The sequence below is a fragment of the Oncorhynchus mykiss genome, unplaced genomic scaffold, assembly GCF_013265735.2.
Source record: "Oncorhynchus mykiss isolate Arlee unplaced genomic scaffold, USDA_OmykA_1.1 un_scaffold_254, whole genome shotgun sequence".
In the NCBI taxonomy this organism is placed as follows: Eukaryota; Metazoa; Chordata; class Actinopteri; order Salmoniformes; family Salmonidae; genus Oncorhynchus; species Oncorhynchus mykiss.
Genome location: NW_023493711.1, coordinates 56,166 through 80,000, shown reverse-complemented (window position 1 = coordinate 80,000; position 23,835 = coordinate 56,166). Strand labels below are relative to the sequence as shown.

The following is a 23,835-nucleotide window of genomic DNA, read 5'->3' as shown; positions in this document are numbered from 1 at the left end:
ATGTCAAAATAGCCTCGCCATTGACATGCTACTGCACCGTTTCTTCCCCTAAGGAGAGGTCAGACCGGCTGATTGATGAGGCCTGCAGGAGAGGTCAGACCGGCTGATTGATGAGGCCTGCAGGAGAAGTCAGACCGGCTTATCGATGAGGCCTGCAGTAGAGGTCAGACCGGCTTATTGATGAGGCCTGCAGGAGAGGTCAGTACGGCTTATTGATGAGGCCTGCAGGAGAGGTCAGACCGGCTTATTGATGAGGCCTGCAGGAGAGGTCAGACCGGCTGATTGATGAGGCCTGCAGGAGAGGTCAGACCGGCTGATTGATGAGGCCTGCAGGAGAGGGGGTGGTATGTCCAGTCTATAATTCCCTGGGGAAAATGGGTATAGGGCCAGTTGAGGAGGGGGGAGGTGGTATGTACAGTCTATAATTCTCTGGGGAAAATGGGTATAGGGCCAGTTGAGGAGGGGGGGGGGGGGGGGGGTGGTATGTCCAGTCTATGACTGACTATTTTATTTTATCTTTTCTTCTCTCAACTCTCGTTTCTAGGTCTATGTCGAAGAATGTGTGGGCGTGATTTCTGACGAGAGAGAGCGAGAGAGAGATACTGTATCTTTTGTGGTTGTTTATCTCCCATGTCAACACTGATAGCAGCACATTGTATGGTGTAGGCCCTGCCTTGACAACAGGCAGGCGTTGCGCTAGCTATCCGGTTGGTTATCTACTGGGCAGTTCATCTCTTCTTCTCTTCAGGTCCTGGTTATAATCACCATTAGTCAGGTTAATAAGGCCAGTCCAGATTGTCTTTCATCAGTCAGCTCCACACGGACTGATTCCAGGCCAGGTTTCCCATTAGTCAGGTTAATAAGGCCAGGCCAGTCATCAGTCCGCTCCACACAGACTGATTCCAGGCCAGGTTTTGCATTAGTCAGGTTAATAAGGCCAGTCCAGATTGTCTTTCATCAGTCCGCTCCACACAGATTGATTCCAGGCCAGGTTTTCCATTAGTCAGGTTAATAAGGCCAGGCCAGTCATCAGTCCGCTCCACATAGACTGATTCCAGGCCAGGTTTTCCATTAGTCAGGTCAATAAGGCCAGTCCAGATTGTCTTTCATCAGTCAGCTCCACACGGACTGATTCCAGGCCAGGTTTTCCATTAGTCAGGTTAATAAGGCCAGTCCAGATTGTCTTTCATCAGTCAGCTCCACACGGACTGATTCCAGGCCAGGTTTTCCATTAGTCAGGTTAATAAGGCCAGGCCAGTCATCAGTCAGCTCCACACAGACTGATTCCAGGCCAGGTTTTCCATTAGTCAGGTTAATAAGGCCAGTCCAGATTGTCTTTAATCAGTCCGCTCCACACAGACTGATTCCAGGCCAGGTTTTCCATTAGTCAGGTTAATAAGGCCAGGCCAGTCATCAGTCCGCTCCACACAGACTGATTCCAGGCCAGGTTTTCCATTAGTCAGGTTAATAAGGCCAGTCCAGATTGTCTTTCATCAGTCCGCTCCACACAGACTGATTCCAGGCCAGGTTTTCCATTAGTCAGGTTAATAAGGCCAGTCCAGATTGTCTTTCATCAGTCCGCTCCACACAGACTGATTCCAGGCCAGGTTTTCCATTAGTCAGGTTAATAACGCCAGGCCAGTCATTAGTCCGCTCCACACAGACTAATTCCAGGCCAGGTTTTCCATTAGTCAGGTTAATAAGGCCAGTCCAGATTGTCTTTCATCAGTCCGCTCCACACACACTGATTCCAGGCCAGGTTTTCCATTAGTCAGGTTAATAAGGCCAGGCCAGTCATCAGACCGCTCCACACAGACGGATTCCAGGCCAGGTTTTCCATTAGTCAGGTTAATAAGGCCAGGCCAGTCATCAGTCAGCTCCACACAGACTGATTCCAGGCCAGGTTTTCCATTAGTCAGGTTAATAAGGCCAGGCCAGTCATCAGACCGCTCCACACAGACTGATTCCAGGCCAGGTTATCCATTAGTCAGGTTAATAAGGCCAGGCCAGTCATCAGTCAGCTCCACACAGACTGATTCCAGGCCAGGTTTTCCAATAGTCAGGTTAATAAGGCCAGTCCAGATTGTCTTTCATCAGTCCGCTCCACTCAGACTGATTCCAGGCCAGGTTTTCCATTAGTCAGGTTAATAAGGCCAGTCCAGATTGTCTTTCATCAGTCCGCTCCACACAGACTAATTCCAGGCCAGGTTTTCCATTAGTCAGGTTAATAACGCCAGGCCAGTCATCAGTCCGCTCCACACAGACTAATTCCAGGCCAGGTTTTCCATTAGTCAGGTTAATAAGGCCAGTCCAGATTGTCTTTCATCAGTCCGCTCCACACAGACTAATTCCAGGCCAGGTTTTCCATTAGTCAGGTTAATAAGGCCAGGCCAGTCATCAGACCGCTCCACACAGACTGATTCCAGGCCAGGTTTTCCATTAGTCAGGTTAATAAGGCCAGTCCAGATTGTCTTTCATCAGTCAGCTCCACACAGACTGATTCCAGGCCAGGTTTTCCATTAGTCAGGTTAATAAGGCCAGTCCAGATTGTCTTTCATCAGTCCGCTCCACACAGACTGATTCCAGGCCAGGTTTTCCATTAGTCAGGTTAATAAGGCCAGGCCAGTCATCAGACCGCTCCACACAGACTGATTCCAGGCCAGGTTTTCCATTAGTCAGGTTAATAAGGCCAGGCCAGTCATCAGTCAGCTCCACACAGACTGATTCCAGGCCAGGTTTTCCATTAGTCAGGTTAATAAGGCCAGTCCAGTCATCAGTCAGCTCCACACAGACTGATTCCAGGCCAGGTTTTCCATTAGTCAGGTTAATAAGGCCAGTCCAGATTGTCTTTCATCAGTCCGCTCCACTCAGACTGATTCCAGGCCTGGTTTTCCATTAGTCAGGTTAATAAGGCCAGTCCAGATTGTCTTTCATCAGTCCGCTCCACACAGACTAATTCCAGGCCAGGTTTTCCATTAGTCAGGTTAATAACGCCAGGCCAGTCATCAGTCCGCTCCACACAGACTATTTCCAGGCCAGGTTTTCCATTAGTCAGGTTAATAAGGCCAGTCCAGATTGTCTTTCATCAGTCCGCTCCACACAGACTAATTCCAGGCCAGGTTTTCCATTAGTCAGGTTAATAAGGCCAGGCCAGTCATCAGACCGCTCCACACAGACTGATTCCAGGCCAGGTTTTCCATTAGTCAGGTTAATAAGGCCAGTCCAGATTGTCTTTCATCAGTCAGCTCCACACAGACTGATTCCAGGCCAGGTTTTCCATTAGTCAGGTTAATAAGGCCAGTGCAGATTGTCTTTCATCAGTCCGCTCCACACAGACTGATTCCAGGCCAGGTTTTCCATTAGTCAGGTTAATAAGGCCAGGCCAGTGATCAGACCGCTCCACACAGACTATTTCCAGGCCAGGTTTTCCATTAGTCAGGTTAATAAGGCCAGGCCAGTCATCAGTCCGCTCCACACAGACTGATTCCAGGCCAGGTTTTCCATTAGTCAGGTTAATAAGGCAAGGCCAGTCATCAGTCAGCTCCACACGGACTGATTCCAGGCCAGGTTTTCCATTAGTCAGGTTAATAAGGCCAGTCCAGATTGTCTTTCATCAGTCCGCTCCACACAGACTGATTCCAGGCCAGGTTTTCCATTAGTCAGGTTAATAAGGCCAGGCCAGTCATCAGACCGCTCCACACAGACTGATTCCAGGCCAGGTTTTCCATTAGTCAGGTTAATAAGGCCAGGCCAGTCATCAGTCAGCTCCACACAGACTGATTCCAGGCCAGGTTTTCCATTAGTCAGGTTAATAAGGCCAGTCCAGATTGTCTTTCATCAGTCCGCTCCACACAGACTGATTCCAGGCCAGGTTTTCCATTAGTCAGGTTAATAAGGCCAGGCCAGTCATCAGTCCGCTCCACATAGACTGATTCCAGGCCAGGTTTTCCATTAGTCAGGTCAATAAGGCCAGTCCAGATTGTCTTTCATCAGTCAGCTCCACACGGACTGATTCCAGGCCAGGTTTTCCATTAGTCAGGTTAATAAGGCCAGTCCAGATTGTCTTTCATCAGTCAGCTCCACACGGACTGATTCCAGGCCAGGTTTTCCATTAGTCAGGTTAATAAGGCCAGGCCAGTCATCAGTCAGCTCCACACAGACTGATTCCAGGCCAGGTTTTCCATTAGTCAGGTTAATAAGGCCAGTCCAGATTGTCTTTAATCAGTCCGCTCCACACAGACTGATTCCAGGCCAGGTTTTCCATTAGTCAGGTTAATAAGGCCAGGCCAGTCATCAGTCCGCTCCACACAGACTGATTCCAGGCCAGGTTTTCCATTAGTCAGGTTAATAAGGCCAGTCCAGATTGTCTTTCATCAGTCCGCTCCACACAGACTGATTCCAGGCCAGGTTTTCCATTAGTCAGGTTAATAAGGCCAGTCCAGATTGTCTTTCATCAGTCCGCTCCACACAGACTGATTCCAGGCCAGGTTTTCCATTAGTCAGGTTAATAACGCCAGGCCAGTCATTAGTCAGCTCCACACAGACTAATTCCAGGCCAGGTTTTCCATTAGTCAGGTTAATAAGGCCAGTCCAGATTGTCTTTCATCAGTCCGCTCCACACACACTGATTCCAGGCCAGGTTTTCCATTAGTCAGGTTAATAAGGCCAGGCCAGTCATCAGACCGCTCCACACAGACGGATTCCAGGCCAGGTTTTCCATTAGTCAGGTTAATAAGGCCAGGCCAGTCATCAGTCAGCTCCACACAGACTGATTCCAGGCCAGGTTTTCCATTAGTCAGGTTAATAAGGCCAGGCCAGTCATCAGACCGCTCCACACAGACTAATTCCAGGCCAGGTTTTCCATTAGTCAGGTTAATAACGCCAGGCCAGTCATCAGTCCGCTCCACACAGACTAATTCCAGGCCAGGTTTTCCATTAGTCAGGTTAATAAGGCCAGTCCAGATTGTCTTTCATCAGTCCGCTCCACACAGACTAATTCCAGGCCAGGTTTTCCATTAGTCAGGTTAATAAGGCCAGGCCAGTCATCAGACCGCTCCACACAGACTGATTCCAGGCCAGGTTTTCCATTAGTCAGGTTAATAAGGCCAGTCCAGATTGTCTTTCATCAGTCAGCTCCACACAGACTGATTCCAGGCCAGGTTTTCCATTAGTCAGGTTAATAAGGCCAGTCCAGATTGTCTTTCATCAGTCCGCTCCACACAGACTGATTCCAGGCCAGGTTTTCCATTAGTCAGGTTAATAAGGCCAGGCCAGTCATCAGACCGCTCCACACAGACTGATTCCAGGCCAGGTTTTCCATTAGTCAGGTTAATAAGGCCAGGCCAGTCATCAGTCAGCTCCACACAGACTGATTCCAGGCCAGGTTTTCCATTAGTTAGGTTAATAAGGCCAGGCCAGTCATCAGTCAGCTCCACACAGACTGATTCCAGGCCAGGTTTTCCATTAGTCAGGTTAATAAGGCCAGTCCAGATTGTCTTTCATCAGTCCGCTCCACTCAGACTGATTCCAGGCCTGGTTTTCCATTAGTCAGGTTAATATGGCCAGTCCAGATTGTCTTTCATCAGTCCGCTCCACACAGACTAATTCCAGGCCAGGTTTTCCATTAGTCAGGTTAATAACGCCAGGCCAGTCATCAGTCCGCTCCACACAGACTATTTCCAGGCCAGGTTTTCCATTAGTCAGGTTAATAAGGCCAGTCCAGATTGTCTTTCATCAGTCCGCTCCACACAGACTAATTCCAGGCCAGGTTTTCCATTAGTCAGGTTAATAAGGCCAGGCCAGTCATCAGACCGCTCCACACAGACTGATTCCAGGCCAGGTTTTCCATTAGTCAGGTTAATAAGGCCAGTCCAGATTGTCTTTCATCAGTCAGCTCCACACAGACTGATTCCAGGCCAGGTTTTCCATTAGTCAGGTTAATAAGGCCAGTGCAGATTGTCTTTCATCAGTCCGCTCCACACAGACTGATTCCAGGCCAGGTTTTCCATTAGTCAGGTTAATAAGGCCAGGCCAGTGATCAGACCGCTCCACACAGACTGATTCCAGGCCAGGTTTTCCATTAGTCAGGTTAATAAGGCCAGGCCAGTCATCAGTCCGCTCCACACAGACTGATTCCAGGCCAGGTTTTCCATTAGTCAGGTTAATAAGGCAAGGCCAGTCATCAGTCAGCTCCACACGGACTGATTCCAGGCCAGGTTTTCCATTAGTCAGGTTAATAAGGCCAGTCCAGATTGTCTTTCATCAGTCCGCTCCACACAGACTGATTCCAGGCCAGGTTTTCCATTAGTCAGGTTAATAAGGCCAGGCCAGTCATCAGACCGCTCCACACAGACTGATTCCAGGCCAGGTTTTCCATTAGTCAGGTTAATAAGGCCAGGCCAGTCATCAGTCAGCTCCACACAGACTGATTCCAGGCCAGGTTTTCCATTAGTCAGGTTAATAAGGCCAGTCCAGATTGTCTTTCATCAGTCCGCTCCACACAGACTGATTCCAGGCCAGGTTTTCCATTAGTCAGGTTAATAAGGCCAGGCCAGTCATCAGTCCGCTCCACACAGACTAATGCCAGGCCAGGTTTTCCATTAGTCAGGTTAATAAGGCCAGGCCAGTCATCAGTCAGCTCCACACAGACTGATTCCAGGCCAGGTTTTCCATTAGTCAGGTTAATAAGGCCAGGCCAGTCATCAGTCAGCTCCACACAGACTGATTCCAGGCCAGGTTTTCCATTAGTCAGGTTAATAAGGCCAGTCCAGATTGTCTTTCATCAGTCCGCTCCACACAGACTGATTCCAGGCCAGGTTTTCCATTAGTCAGGTTAATAAGGCCAGGCCAGTCATCAGTCCGCTCCACACAGACTAATGCCAGGCCAGGTTTTCCATTAGTCAGGTTAATAAGGCCAGGCCAGTCATCAGTCAGCTCCACACAGACTGATTCCAGGCCAGGTTTTCCATTAGTCAGGTTAATAAGGCCAGGCCAGTCATCAGTCAGCTCCACACGGACTGATTCCAGGCCAGGTTTTCCATTAGTCAGGTTAATAAGGCCAGGCCAGTCATCAGTCCGCTCCACACAGACTGATTCCAGGCCATGTTTTCCTTTTAGCCAACCCGGCCATTTTGATTAATTGTATTTATGTAGCCAGGATAGTCCAGTGTGTAACAGTCCTGGGATCCGATCTGGGAGCCAGACCCGGAGGCCATGAGTGCAGGATCCCACTGCCCACAGTCTGCCAGCACCAGAACACCAGAGGCATGTCCAGCACCACCCCCCTGCTTAGCTCAGGTAATTGGATCTGAGTGTTAATTTATTCAATACCTCCAGAACTGAATGTAGTAGTAGCTGGAGGTAGAGTTTTTAGTGGTCCCCTTTTTTGGGGGGGGGCTGCCAGCCGTTGGTCTGAGTACGTTAAGCAAGAGGGGTATAGAGGGGGGTGGGGGGGGTGGGGGTGGGGTGGGGGGGGGGGGGGGGGGGGGGGGGGGTTGGAGACTTGGTGGTAGAGAGAGTTAAGGGACGAGACAGGAAAGCTCAGCATTCCTGTTCCCTATATAGTGCACTACTTTCTCTGGTCAAGAGTTAGGCCCTAGTGCACTGTCTAGTGAACAGGATAGAGTGCAATTTGGGAAACATCCATGTCAGTGTATGTTTCTCCCCATGGTGTCAGTGAGTGAGGACATGGTTGTGCGATGCACAGACACACAGAGACCTGGAGGGTTTGTGAACAGCCACAGAGTCCAGCGCTCCAGGATCTGGGTCACTCTCCAGGACAGTTTCCTGAGCTGCAGGAAAGGTGCCAGCCCTCGGAGCCCAGAGAAGTGTCCTCTAGGACAGCACTCAGAGCCCAGTGAAGGGGCCTCTAGGACAGCCCTCAGAGCCCAGTGAAGGGGCCTCTAGGACAGCCCTCAGAGCCCAGAGAAGGGGCCTCTAGTACAGCCCTCAGAGCCCAGAGAAGTGGCCTCTAGGACAGCCCTCAGAGCCCAGAGAAGTGCCAGGGCTGGGCAGGGCAGGGCAGGGCAGGGCAGGGTAGGGCTGGGCAGGGCAGGGTAGGGCAGGGCTGGGCAGGACAGGGTAGGGCAGGGCTGGGCAGGGCTGCAGACTGCTTCTTCAGAAGGTGAGATAATTGTATCATGCTGACATGAGCCTCCTGGTGGTGTTGTGAAACCAATGCTCTGATTGGCAGGCTGTATGATGATCCCTGCGTTCTAAATGGCACCTTATTCCCTACGGGGCCCTGGTTTAAAAAAAACAACAACAACTAGTGCACTACATAGGGAATAGGGTGCCATTTTGTCACGCAAGACAGAGCATTCTGTGAAGACATGCCACCTAGGATGAGAATGATTTGAGAGCCTTGCCAACGTTAGGTGTCCGGTTGGAGTCTGGTTTAGGGTTACACAGGAAGGCATCACTGGACACGCAGCTAATGCTAGGACTGTCAGAATACACCGTAATAAAGTCTCATTTCAACTTCACACGGATGGTGGTGTATTGTCATTATAAAGCCTGAGAGGGTTGGTTTGGTTTCTCTAGCTGGATGGATACAGAAGCTTTGATGTGATCAGTGTGGCCAATCGTGTAGTTTTATCCCATCCTTGAACTCCAAAACCCCTTTTTCTCAACTTTCTCGGTCGTAGGGTGACAAAAAACGAGCTGCTAATCACTTCCTGGTCTTCTTGTCCGTATGTTCTGTCTCCACGGCAACAATTGTAGCTATCTATACTGAACAAAAATATAAACGCAACATGCAACAATTTCAAATATTTTACTGAGTTACATTTCATATATGTAAATCAGTCAATTTAAATAAATTGTAGTCTTTTGATTTCACATTACTGGGAATACAGATATGTATCTGTTGGACAAAAGTAGCAGCGTGGATCAGAAAACCGGTCAGTTTCTGGTGTGACCACCATTTACAGTGGGGCAAAAAAGTATTTAGTCAGCCACCACTTGTGCAAGTTCTCCCAATTAAAAAGATGAGAGAGGCCTGTAGAAGAAGAAAAAAATCCAGAAAATCACATTGTAGGATTTTTAATGAATTTATTTGCAAATTATGGTGGAAAATAAGTATTTTAGACCAAATTCTCTAAAAGCTACATTGGAGGCATCCTATTGTGCTCAGCAAAATGTGCAGCTTTGTAATGATCATGAGTGGCCTTTTACTGTCCCCAGCACCAGGTGCACCTATGTAATGATAATGAGTGGCCTTTTACTGTCCCCAGCACCAGGTGCACCTATGTAATGATCATGAGTGGCCTTTTACTGTCCCCAGCACCAGGTGCACCTATGTAATGATCATGAGTGGCCTTTTACTGTCTTTTATTTCAGCTCATGAAACACGGGACCAACACTTTACATGTTGAGTTGATATTTTTGTTCAGCGCTATAGGCGACCATGTAGGAATCTTCTGGAGCTTTTTAACCTGGACATAGTAAACAATCCAGGACACTCAAATTATTATCAAATGTCCATTATCCAAATAGTATGATTGATATATATATATATATATATATATATATATATATATATATATATATATATATATATATATTTAACCCAGTAAGTTGACTGAGAACACATTCTCATCTACAGCAACAACCTGGGGAATAGTTACAGGGGGGAGGAGGGTGAACAAGCCAATTGTCAGTTGGGGATGATTAGGTGACCGTGATGGTATGAGGGACAGATTGAGAATATAACCAGGACACCAGTGTTAACACCCCTACAAGAGGTGCCATGGGATCTCTAGTGACCACAGAGAGTCAGGACACCAGTGTTAACACCCCTACAAGAGGTGCCATGGGATCTTTAGTGACCACAGAGAGTCAGGACACCGGTCCCACCTGAAAGACAACACCCTACACAACATCTGCCCTGTGGAATTGGGATATTTTTCTTTAGACCAGAGGAAAGAGTGCCTCCTACTGGCCCTCCAACACCACTTCTAGCAGCATCTGGTCTCCCATCGAGGAACTGACCAGGACCAACCCTACTTAGCTTCAGAAGTAAGCCAGCAGTGGTATGCAGGGTGGTATGTTGCTGACCAGGACCAACCCTGCTTAGCTTCTGAAGTAAGCCAGCAGTGGTATGCAGGGTGGTATGCTGCTGACCAGGACCAACCCTGCTTAGCTTCAGAAGTAAGCCTGCAGTGGTATGCAGGGTGGTATGCTGCTGACCAGGACCAACCCTGCTTAGCTTCAGAAGTAAGCCAGCAGTGGTATGCAGGGTGGTATGCTGCTGACCAGGACCAACCCTGCTTAGCTTCAGAAGTAAGCCAGCAGTGGTATGCAGGGTGGTATGTTGCTGACCAGGACCAACCCTACTTAGCTTCAGAGCCAAGCCAGCAGTGGTATGCAGGGTGGTATGTTGCTGACCAGGACCAACCCTACTTAGCTTCAGAGCCAAGCCAGCAGTGGTATGCAGGGTGGTATGTTGCTGACCAGGACCAACCCTGCTTAGCTTCAGAAGCAAGCCAGCAGTGGTATGCAGGGTGGTATGTTGCTGACCAGGACCAACCCTGCTTAGCTTCTGAAGCAAGCCAGCAGTGGTATGCAGGGTGGTATGCTGCTGACCAGGACCAACCCTCCTTAGCTTCTTAAGCAAGCCTGCAGTGGTATGCAGGGTGGTATGCTGCTGACCAGGACCAACCCTGCTTAGCTTTTGATGCAAGCCAGCAGTGGTATGCAGGGTGGTATGCTGCTGACCAGGACCAACCCCGCTTAGCTTCTTAAGCAAGCCAGCAGTGGTATGCAGGGTGGTATGTTGCTGACCAGGACCAACCCTGCTTAGCTTCTTAAGTAAGCCAGCAGTGGTATGCTGCTGGCATGATATGATATGCTGATATGTTACATTTGGTATGCTATTTACACTCCTCAAAAAAATAAAGGGAACACTTAAACAACACAATGTAACTCCAAGTCAATCACACTTCTGTGAAATCAAACTGTCCACTTAGGAAGCAACACTGATTGACAATAAATGTCACATGCTGTTGTGCAAATGGAATAGACAACAGGTGGAAATTATAGGCAATTAGCAAGACACCCCCAATAAAGGAGTGGTTCTGCAGGTGGGGACCACAGACCACTTCTCAGTTCCTATGCTTCCTGGCTGATGTTTTGGTCACTTTTGAATGCTGGCGGTGCTTTCACTCTAGTGGTAGCATGAGACGGAGTCTACAACCCACACAAGTGGCTCAGGTAGTGCAGCTCATCCAGGATGGCACATCATTGCGAGCTGTGGCAAGAAGGCTTGCTGTGTCTGTCAGCGTAGTGTCCAGAGCATGGAGGCGCTACCAGTAGACAGGCCAGTACATCAGGAGACGTGGAGGAAGCCGTAGGAGGGCAACAACCCAGCAGCAGGACCGCTGCCTCCGCCTTTGTGCAAGGAGGAGCAGGAGGAGCACTGCCAGAGCCCTGCAAAATGACCTCCAGCAGGCCACAAATGTGCGTGTCTGCTCAAACGGTCAGAAACAGACTCCATGAGGGTGGTATGAGGGCCTGACGTCCACAGGTGGGGGTTGTGCTTACAGCCCAACACCGTGCAGGACGTTTGGCATTTGCCAGAGAACACCAAAATTGGCAAATTCGCCACTGGTGCCCTGTGTTCTTCACAGATGAAAGCAGGTTCACACTGAGCACATGTGACAGACGTGACAGAGTCTGGCGACGCCGTGGAGAGCGTTCTGCTGCCTGCAACATCCTCCAGCATGACCGGTTTGGCAGTGGGTCAGTCATGGTATGGGGTGGCATTTCTTTGGGGGGCCGCACAGCCCTCCATGTGCTCGCCAGAGGTAGCCTGACTGCCATTAGGTACCGAGATGAGATCCTCAGACCCCTTGTGAGACCATATGCTGGTGCGGTTGGCCCTGGGTTCCTCCTAATGCAAGACAATGCTCAACCTCATGTGGCTGGAGTGTGTCAGCAGTTCCTGCAAGAGGAAGGCATTGATGCTATGGACTGGCCCGCCCATTCCCCAGACCTGAATCCAATTGAGCACATCTGGGACATCATGTCTCGCTCCATCCACCAACGCCACGTTGCACCACAGACTGTCCAGGAGTTGGCGGATGCTTTAGTCCAGTTCTGGGAGGTGATCCCTCAGGAGACCATCCGCCTCCTCATCAGGAGCATGCCCAGGCGTTGTAGGGAGGTCATACAGGCACGTGGAGGCCACACACAATACAGAGCCTCATTTTGACTTGTTTTAAGGACATTACATCAAAGTTGGATCAGCCTGTAGTGTGGTTTTCCACTTTAATTTTGAATGTGACTCCAAATCCAGACCTCCATGGGTTGATACATTTGATTTCCATTGATTAATTTTTTGTGATTTTGTTGTCAGCACATTCAACTATGTAAAGAAAAAAGTATTCAATAAGAATATTTCATTCATTCAGAACTAGGATGTGTTATTTTAGTGTTCCCTTTATTTTTTTGAGCAGTGTATAAACTTTGTGGCTGTTCATCAGTCATTTCGTATGATATAGTATGTTACAAATAGCTAGGTGGCTAGGTTGCTAACACTAACATTAGCTAGGTGAATAGGTTGCTAACACTAACGTTAGCTAGGTGACTAACGCTAGCTATGCGGATAACATTAGTTAGACTAGAGGTTAGGGTTAGTTGCAATGTTTTTAAAATGATACAATTGTCTGTGATCGGTTTAAAAGTCTTCGAATGTCAAGTTAACAAACAGATCAGCGACCATTTCGAATCCCACCGTACCTTCTCCGCTGTTCAATCTGGTTTCACAGGTGGTCACGGGTGCACCTCAGTCACGCTCAAGGTCCTAAACGACATCATAACCGCCATCGATAAAAGATAATACTGTGCAGCCGTATTCATCGACCTGCCAAGGCTTTCGACTGTCAATCACCACATTCTTATTGGCAGACTCAACAGCCTTGGTTTCTCAAATGATTGCCTCGCCTGGTTCACCAACTACTTCTCTGATATAGTTCAGTGTGTCAAATCAGAGGGCCTGTTGTCCATACCTCTGGCAGTCTATATGGGGTGCCACAGGGTTCAATTCTCAGGCCGACTCTCTTCTCTGTATACATCAATGATGTCGTTCTCGCTGCTGGTGATTCTCTGATCCACCTCTACGCAGACGACACCATTCTGTATACTTCTGGCCCTTCTTTGGACACTGTGTTAGCTAACCTCCAAACAAGCTTCAATGCCATACAGTACTCCTTCCGTGGCCTCCAACTGCTCTTAAATGCAAGTAAAACGAAATGCATGCTCTTCAACCGATCGCTGCCCGCACCTGCCCACCCATCTAGCATCACTACTCTGGACGGTTCTGACTTAGAATATGTGGACAACTACAAATACCTAGGTGTCTGGTTAGACTGTAAACTCTCCTTCCAGACTCACATTAAGTATCTCCAATCCAAAATTAAATCTAGAATCGGCTTCCTATTTTGCAACAAAGCATCATTCACTCATGCCGCCAAACATACCCTCGTAAAACTGACTATCCTACCGATCCTTGACTTCGGTCATGTCATTTATAAAATAGCCTCCGACACTCTACTCAGCAAATTGGACGTAGTCTATCACAGTGCCATCCATTTTGTCACCAAAGCCCCATATACTACCCACCACTGCGACCTGTATGCTCGTCGGCTGGCGCTCGATTCATATTCGTCGCCAAACCCACTGGCTCCAGGTCATCTATAAGTCTATGCTAGGTAAAGCCCCAGCTTATCTCAGCTCACTGGTCACCATAGCAGCACCCACCCGTAGCACGCGCTCCAGCAGGTATATCTCACTGGTCACCCCCAAAGCCAACTCCCCCTTTGGCCGCCTTCCAGTTCTCTGCTGCCAATGACTGGAACGAATTGCAAAAATCACTGAAGTTGGAGACTTATATCTCCCTCTCTAAGTTTAAGCATCAGCTGTCAGAGCAGCTTTCCGATCGCTGGACCTGTACACAGCCAATCTGTAAATAGCCCATCCAACTACCTCATCCCCATGTTGTTATATATATATATTGTTACGGCCCCTCCTCTGCAGTGCAGGGGCGGTTCCTCCTGTAGGCAGAGGAGGGTCATTAGTGATTTGGAGTCACCTGGGCTCAGGGTATTTAAACTGCTTCACTAATCACTCTTCTCTCTCTCTCTCTCTCTGTCTCTCTGTCTCTCTCTCTCTCTCTCTCTGTCTCTCTCTCTCTGTCTCTCTGTCTCTCTCTCTCTCTCTCTCTGTCTCTCTCTGTCTCTCTCTCTCTGTCTCTCTCTCTGTCTCTCTGTCTCTCTCTGTCTCTCTCTGTCTCTCTGTCTCTCTCTCTCTGTCTCTCTCTCTCTCTCTCTGTCTCTCTGTCTCTCTGTCTCTCTCTGTCTCTCTCTGTCTCTCTCTGTCTCTCTCTGTCTCTCTCTGTCTCTCTCTCTCTCTCTCTCTCTGTCTCTCTCTCTCTCTCTCTCTCTCTCTCTCTGTCTCTCTCTGTCTCTGTCTCTCTCTGTCTCTCTCTCTGTCTCTCTCTGTCTATCTCTCTCTGTCTCTCTCTGTCTCTCTCTCTCTCTCTCTCTCTGTCTCTCTCTCTCTCTCTCTCTCTCTGTCTCCCTCTCTCTCTCTGTCTCTCTCTGTCTCTCTCTGTCTCTCTCTGTCTGCTCCTCCAAGTATCATCCTGTTTTGTTTGTTCCTTTGTAGTTTTGCTATACCTGTTGTTCGCGTCCCCTCATTTTTGCCACAGGCTATGAGCCGGCCTGTGACCATATGTTTTGCTCCTTTGCACCCCAGTTTCTCTACTTGCACATTCATCTTCTGCACATATACCACTCCAGTGTCAATGCTTAATTGTAATTATTTTGCCACTATGGCCTTATTTATTGCCTTACCTCCCTAATCTTACTCCACTTGCACACACTGTATATAGACTTTTCTATTGTGTTATTGACTGTACGTTTGTTTATTTCATGTGTAACTCTGTGTTGTTCGCACTGCTTTCCTTTATCTTGGCCAGGTCACAGTAGTAAATGAGAACTTGTTCTCAACTGGCCTACCTGGTTAAATAAAGGTTAAATAAATAAATGTAAAAAATAAAATAAATAAAAAATGTAACCTTTGGGTTGCTAGACGTTTTCGTTGTGGACCCTGACCGACCACCCTCGTATTATTTTTGCTTTAAGTAACCTCCTGTCTTTCGTAACCATACCAAACGAAACATATCATGCTAATTTGAGAGTCCTGGATTTTAGTTTATTATGTTACGTCTGGTCTATGAGACCAGGCAGGGTCTTTAAGTCACTAGAGGGGTTTAAATCTGTTTTCATTGTCAGCTGGCATTTGAACCTTTTCTTATACTTCATGACATGGTTTGTGTGTATATATATATATTCTGTTTTTCCTCCTTATTTTTGATTCTTCAGACACTTGAACCTTGTGCCCTTGTTAAAAACACTACTCTACATAGCTTGCTGTCAAGTGAATGTTGCATTTAGCCCGGGTCAGCTACACATTTCCATATTACCATATTCCACTGCCTGGCAGCATTTTCAGAGTACAGTTACACACAACTGTACTGTCAATAAGTAAAATGGTTTGCACTCCGAAAGTTATTTCCCGTGTGGAAAACTGGTGGAAATGTACTTTGAATGACTTTGTAAACTCGCAACTTGTCATTAACATTAAGGGATGCATTCCTGCATGCCTGGCCTTTTGCTGACATCAATCTATCTCCATATTTTCCTTACGTTAGGGAAAATCAACGAGGGACTCTAAGGAAAATAATGAACCACGTGGAAGGTGTGTTCCATGACGCGCTTCCTTTCAAAAGCAGCTCAGAAATAGAACGTATTAGATTGAATTGAATTATAGCGTTACAGCGCGTTACAATTATAGCGTTACAGCGCGTTACACTTATACCGTTGCAGGTCGTTACCGTTACAGGTGCGTTACAGGGAAATGCACCTCAAGCCAATTAGAAATTAGTATTCAGCAATGACATGGTATAAACTGATTATTCTCAGAATATGATGGTAACTAAATGACTGTATAATGCTTGTTCATATTGCCTAAGAATACCAATAGTTTACATCTAAGCACACAGGAGTCCTGTCCAGTTCTCTCCATAAATAATAATTACCCCAACCAGCCTGTGGTAACTGTAGCCTATATGCGCCACTAACATGTCATTTCATGAGCTTGGGGCTGTGTTTGCTCCGCTTCTGTTTTTCCTTCCGTAACTGTCTTTTTATAAATGAAAGAAGGAAAGAGCTCCAGCAGGCATTGAGTGGTCCTCTTTAATCAGCGGCTGTGAGGAGGCGCGTTGAGGTGCTGACTGTAATGTGATAGCTGCTCCGTTCTAACGCTATTACATACACATGCTGCCTGCCTGCCTGGCTGGCTTGCCTGCTCTCTCAGCGCTGCTGGAAAACCGAGCCTTCAAACTCGGACAGAATACTCCGAGCAGAGTAGAGGAAGGAGCTAGGAGTGGGGACCGCGGGAGAGACAGAGCAGAGTAGAGGAAGGAGCTACGAGTGGGGACCGCCGGAGAGACCGAGTAGAGGAAGGAGCTACGAGCGGGGACCGCGGGAGAGACAGAGCAGAGTAGAGGAAGGAGCTACGAGCGGGGACAGCGGGAGAGACCGAGTATAGGAAGGAGCTACGAGTGGGGACAGCGGGAGAGACAGAGTAGAGGAAGGAGCTACGAGCGGGACCGCGGGAGAGACAGAGCAGAGTAGAGGAAGGAGCTACGAGTGGGGACCGCCGGAGAGACCGAGTAGAGGAAGGAGCTACGAGCGGGGACCGCGGGAGAGACCGAGTAGAGGAAGGAGCTACGAGTGGGGACAGCGGGAGAGACCGAGCAGAGTAGAGGAAGGAGCTACGAGTGGGGACAGCGGGAGAGACAGAGCAGAGTGTTACTTATAGATTATAGAATAAAGGGTGTTTCTAACAGCAAAAAAATAACGTGTTTGATGTGTGCTGTATGGAAGAACGGTTTTACGCACTAGCCTTGGACAGTTGGACTGTTTCGTTTAGATTGTGATTATTTTTTGGGAGGTGGGGGGGCGGGTGGGTGGGGGGTTTTGGACAAGTAAATGTACCGGAGGGAGAAAGTCAAAGTAAAGATAAGGACATATGTTGTCACTGGATTTCGAGGCAGCCAAAAAGAAAAACAACTCACTTCAGACATGAGCTCACGGAACGCGTCAAATCAGTGGACTAAAACCGCTACGGACCTTCTGAATTGATACAGATGATTTAGTTTTAGCTGTATTTTGTCTAGTGCTTTATTTCGTTGGAATAGAAGATCCTCTGGGTTATTTATGTTCTATTTTTTTTATTTTTTTTTGTGGTGGGGTAGAATGGTTTTGAATCTATTCAATTATTGAATTGAAATAACCTGGGGAAAATATTACTATTTTTTTAAGAGGAAAGAAAATAAGGTGGTGTAAATCGCCGTTGTGGGAGAACCCCGACCACAGACAGACCCATTCTCAGTGGAGACGCGCGAGTGGAGAAAACAGTTTGGAAAGGTGCGAGGAGGACTTTTTACTGCGACTTCTTCTCTCCAAGATCGGAAGACTAAAACTTCACCCAGCAACATGGATATATTAACGTGGCTGTGTGGATGTTTACTGGCGGTTTGCTTACCACAAGTAGTTCTCGGTGAAGAAGGTACGTGTTTTTATGGAGCGAGTCCGTTCGCAGCCCTACAACGGCTGTTCGCACAAATGTGTTATGTGCCATTTGAAATATGACTTTGAACCGCTTTGCTTCAGCAAAATATTGCCCATTTATAAATACATCATTATATTTCCTTCTAAAGCCTTGGGTAAATAAGATGAGAACAGTGGTTTTCCGTAGTCTAGTCTTCCCGAACTAGTCTTTCCTATTTTATTTAGATGTGGATTGAAATCTCGTTCGGTCTTTCAGCACATGTTTTAATGTATCAAGTTCAAAATGAGGATTTTATACCTCACAAACAGTCAATTACTCAACGACATGTAGTGACAGAATCTGCTGTGTGGAACTGTCAGCGGGAATCGACGTGCGTAGAGACCGCCGCGGCAGTTCTCTTTAGGGAAGGTAATTCCTAGCGCCGCGGGCGTCATCGGGAGCCGGTTTAGTTCTCCGGGGGGAGTCGGGCTGCTGGACGTCTTACAAAACCTACGATTTGAAAAAAAAGTGAAATAACGTTTCACCTACAATAGCCTATCAATATGCCCAATATTTCACTGAGATTCTAATACAAATGTTTTAGTGTAGTGAGGGATTTAGAAACAATGTATTGTGTTCTCCTATCATCAGGGCGTCTGTGTAAATTCTAAATGTTCATTGTGAGTGTTTAGATACCAACAGTCAACGGGTTAGCTTGACATAGAGGCCAATCTACACAAACAAGCTTTGTTATAATTTAGTAGGATCATTCAAATCCAACATGTTCTTAATCGTCAGGTTAACCTTTGATTATATGAGTGGATTTAATTTGACTGTCTTGGTCTAATGATTTGTGTTTAGATGTTCACTTTAAATGTAATTTATTCTGTTTAGTGTAAACCTAGTGGTTTATGTTTCCAATATTGACATTATTCCCATGTTATTTATCATAATCATGTATAGGCTTGCTACAGCGTTACCCCTCGGGAGCCTGTTTTATCTCCTAACAACCCATATAGCTTGTGGCTAAAATGCGTAGGCATTGTTTCAATTGATTGCTGTCAAATGGCAGTTTGTTTCTAGGAAATCAGAACATGATTTGCGTCTGTTACACGACGTAGCCTACAGCGGGAAGAAAACGTCTTTAAAGTTGCGTGAAGGTAGTCAGCCTTTCACTTGAACCGGTGCTTCTTTTTTTGGCCATTTGAAACGGATCGACTTTTACGTTAAATGTTTCTCTTGAGAGCCGAATGTAGAGGCTGGAGTACCTTGACAGAGATTAGTCCGGTGTAGAGCTCCATGACAGGGACCGTGAAGACAGACCCTGAAAACTAAGCAGCCTAAACGTTTGTGAGGAAGAATTCTGTTTTTTCTTGTCTATTGGATTTCACGGATCCCGTCTCTTCAAAATCGAATGACATGTTGTTTTCTAAATGATCTCAAACATATTTCAAAGGTATATATATATATATATATGTTTGCGCTAAAACCAAATTAATATATATATAGTTAGTACATTGACCATATATCGTACAATAGTAATAACATTATAATAACACGATGCAACGTTGATCAAGCTGGAGTTATTAGAATACTTCACTATCTTATCTTTTCCCATTAGATACACTTTATAATTCATTGCCCTTTATATCACAGTAATAACATGGTAATAACACACTCATTTTATCCATCATAATCCATTCATCATGTTTGGAGGAACATGTTTTTTTTTTTACCAGGGGTGTTGGAAGGTATATAACCCTACCGTAAGCTATTACCTTATTTTCAAGAGGAACGGCTTTGAACTGAACCAGTGTGACGCCTCAGGGCATCTGGAACAGTAGCCAGATATCAGTAGCTCTTTCTGGGAAGAAAACCATTAGTTTAGCCTGGTAGCCTGGTGCTGCTGCTCTCCTTCCTTCATTTATACCGATATGAAGAGCTAGACAAATTAAACAACTTGACGAGACTGAATGCTGTGTGTGTGTGTGTGTGTGTGTGTGTGTGTGTGTGTGTGTGTGTGAGAAAGAGAGAGGGCCAGAGAGAGATAGAGAGGCAGAGAGAGAGAGAGAGAGAGAGAGAGAGAGAGACACGTTCTCTCAGCCAGGGTATCTTGTCATATGGGTAAATAAACCTTTTGCTAATGATCAGTTGACATATCCTCTCACTATGGAAGTGGAAACAATGATTGGCTACTGCTAGTCAATTACAGAACTTCAGACAGAGAGAGCTTCCAACACAGCTCAGGCAGTAGGAAGCTCTCTCATCCATTTACATGCAGATGATAGTCTTATAGGAAGCTGACCCCTCCCCGGTTTTTGTGTTAAATGCTCTACAACAAAGCTTTCTTAGTGTCCAACAAGCTTTCTCTACCCTTAACCTTGTTCTGAACACCTCCAAAACAAAGGTCATGTGGTTTGGTAAGAAGAATGCCCCTCTCCTCACCGGTGTTATTACTACCTCTGAGGGTTTAGAGCTTGAGGTAGTCACCCCATACCAGTACTTGGGAGTTTGGCTAGACAATACACTGTCCTTCTCTCAGCACATATCAAAGCTGCAGGCTAAAGTTAAATCTAGACTTGGTTTCCTCTATCACAATCACTCCTCTTTCACCTCGGCTGCCAAACTAACCCTGATTCAGATGACCATCCTACCCATGCTAGATTACGGAGACATAATTTATTGATCGGCAGGTTAGGGTGCTCTCGAGCGGCTAGATGTTCTTTACCATTCGGCCATCAGATTTGCCACCAATGCTCCTTATAGAACACAACACTGCACTCTATACTCCTCTGTAAACTGGTCATCTCTGTATACCTGTCGCAAGACCCACTGGTTGATGCTTATTTATAAAACCCTCTTAGGCCTCACTCCCCCACATCTGAGATGCCTACTACCAGCCCTCATCCTTCACATACAACACCCGTTCTGCCGGTCACATTCTGTTAAAGGTCCCCAAAGCACACATCCCTGGGTCGCTCCTCTTTTCAGTTCGCTGCAGCTAGCGACTGGAACGAGCTGCAACAAACACTCAAACTGGACAGTTTTATCTCAATCTCTTCATTCAAAGACTCAATCATGGACACTCTTACTGACAGTTGTGGCTGCTTTGAGTGATGTATTGTTGTCTCTACCAATAATGTTTGTACCATGTTGTGCTGATACCATGTTGTGTTGCTACCATGTTGTTGTTATGTTGTGTTGCTACCATGTTGTGTTGCTACCATGTTGTTGTTATGTTGTGTTGCTCCCATGTTGTGTTGCTACCATGTTGTGTTGCTACCATTTTGTTGTCATGCTCTGTTGCTACCATGCTGCGTTGTCATGTGTTGCTACCATGCTGCATTGTCATGTGTTGCTACCATGCTGCGTTGTCATGTGTTGCTACCATGCTGTGTTGTCATGTATTGCTGCCTTGCTGTGTTGTCATGTGTTGCTACCATGTTGTTGTTATGTTGTGTTGCTACCATGTTGTGTTGTTACCATGTTGTTGTTATGTTGTGTTGTTCCCATGTTGTGTTGCTACCATGTTGTGTTGCTACCATGTTGTTGTTATGTTGTGTTGCTACCATTTTGTTGTCATGCTCTGTTGCTACCATGCTTGCGTTGTCATGTGTTGCTACCATGCTGCATTGTCATGTGTTGCTACCATGCTGCGTTGTCATGTGTTGCTACCATGCTGCGTTGTCATGTGTTGCTACCATGCTGCATTGTCATGTGTTGCTACCATGCTGTGTTGTCATGTGTTGCTACCATGCTGTGTTGTCATGTGTTGCTACCATGCTGTGTTGTCATGTGTTGCTACCATGCTGTGTTGTCATGTGTTGCTGCCATGCTGCGTTGTCGTGTGTTGCTACCATGCTGCGTTGTCGTGTGTTGCTACCATGCTGTGTTGTCATGTGTTGCTACCATGCTGTGTTGTCATGCGTTGCTGCCTTGCTATGTTGTCGTCTTAGGTCTCTCTTTATGTAGTGTTGTGATGTCTCTCTTGTCGTGATGTGTGTTTTGTCCTATATTTAAATGTTTACATATTTAATCCCAGGCCCCTGTCCCCGCAGGAGGCCTTTTGCCTTCTGGTAGGCCATCATTGTAAATAAGAATATGTTCTTAACTGACTAGTTAAAGAAAGGTTCAATAAAATAAACAAAAATTAATCAGTCAGTGCCTTTGACAGGATTATAATCCAGTGTTTTCTACAGGATTATAATCCAGTGTTTTCTACAGGATTATAATCCAGTGTTTTCTACAGGATTATAATCCAGTGTTTTCTACAGGATTATAATCCAGTGTTTTCTACAGGATTATAATCCAGTGTCTTCTACAGGATTATAATCCAGTGTCTCTTACAGGATTATAATCCAGTGTCTTCTACAGGATTATAATCCAGTGTTTTCTACAGGATTATAATCCAGTGTTTTCTACAGGATTATAATCCAGTGTTTTCTACAGGATTATAATCCAGTGTTTTCTACAGGATTATAATCCAGTGTCTTCTACAGGATTATAATCCAGTGTCTCTTACAGGATTATAATCCAGTGTCTTCTACAGGATTATAATCCAGTGTTTTCTACAGGATTATAATCCAGTGTTTTCTACAGGATTATAATCCAGTGTTTTCTACAGGATTATAATCCAGTGTTTTCTACAGGATTATAATCCAGTGTTTTCTACAGGATTATAATCCAGTGTCTTCTACAGGATTATAATCCAGTGTTTTCTACAGGATTATAATCCAGTGTTTTCTACAGGAATATAATCCAGTGTCTTCTACAGGATTATAATCCAGTGTCTTCTACAGGATTATAATCCAGTGTCTCTTACAGGATTATAATCCAGTGTCTTCTACAGGATTATAATCCAGTGTTTTCTACAGGATTATAATCCAGTGTCTTCTACAGGATTATAATCCAGTGTCTTCTACAGGATTATAATCCAGTGTCTTCTAAAGGATTATAATCCAGTGTCTTCTACAGGATTATAATCCAGTGTCTTCTACATTGGCTTGTCTGGCTGCGTCACGTGTAGAGGCTTGGTATGTTATGTGGTGTTCTATCTGTCTGCCTACTCATGGTCCAAGTTCGGTGTTTACTAGAACTGAACAGCTGCACCATGGGAATGCATTTCTCTGTGTGTGTGTGTGTGTGTGTGGGCTCACTACTTAATGTTCAACAGTTTGAGAGGAGAATGTTGTTGTTCTGGTCATGGAGAGAATTGATCCTCTCTTAATAACTTTATCGCGTTTGTTTTCACACTTTACATTAGCAGATGTCTCTCCTTGATTCGATTACCAGAGATTTGATCCTTTCTCTTGTACACAGTGGTATAAAATCTATTTAAAAGTCATTTGATTGTATCCTAGTTCTGGTTAGCTGGGTAGTACATTGTGTTGTTAGTCCTCCTGAAAGAGGAAGAAGGTGCCTACCCTTTCCTCTCTTCCCCATAACATCCTTCCCTCAACCTGGATGTGTTTTGGGACCTCTTTGTCTCTCTGGCGCTCAGATCTTCTTTGTAGTTTTCCACCGTGGTTTGAAATAAGGCACCTGGTTAGGGTCACGACCCCCCACCTCACTCTGGCTAGGGTCACAACCCCCCCACCTCACTCTGGCTAGGGTCACGACCCCCCACCTCACTCTGGCTAGGGTCACGACCCCCCCCACCTCACCCTGGCTAGGGTCACGACCCCCCACCTCACTCCGGCTAGGGTCACGACCCCCCACCTCACTCCGGCTAGGGTCACGACCCCCCACCTCACTCTGGCTAGGGTCACGACCCCCCCACCTCACCCTGGCTAGGGTCACGACCCCCCACCTCACTCTGGTTTAGGGTCACGACCCCCCCACCTCACCCTGGCTAGGGTCACGACCCCCCACCTCACTCTGGCTAGGTTCACGACCCCCCCACCTCACCCTGGCTAGGGTCACGACCCCCCACCTCACTCTGGCTAGGGTCACAACCCCCCCACCTCACCCTGGTTAGGGTCACGACCCCCCCACCTCACCCTGGCTAGGGTCACGACCCCCCACCTCACTCTGGCTAGGGTCACGACCCCCCAACCTCACTCTGGCTAGGGTCACGACCCCCCACCTCACTCTGGCTAGGGTCACGACCCCCCCACCTCACCCTGGCTAGGGTCACGACCCCCCACCTCACTCTGGCTAGGGTCACGACCCCCCCACCTCACCCTGGCTAGGGTCACGACCCCCCCCACCTCACCCTGG

General features: G+C 46.9%; 1 protein-coding gene across 1 annotated transcript in view; it reads right to left on the bottom strand.

The window, feature by feature from the left end:
- LOC118948730 (proline-rich protein 2-like) overlaps nt 1-7,267 on the bottom strand; it is a 10,259-nt gene extending 2,992 nt beyond the window's left edge. The window contains exon 1 of the mRNA XM_036973471.1: nt 7,175-7,267. Within this exon, the coding sequence (XP_036829366.1) occupies nt 7,175-7,267 (93 nt within the window). The remainder of the gene's footprint in view (nt 1-7,174) is intronic.
- Nucleotides 7,268-23,835: the final 16,568 nt, after the last annotated feature.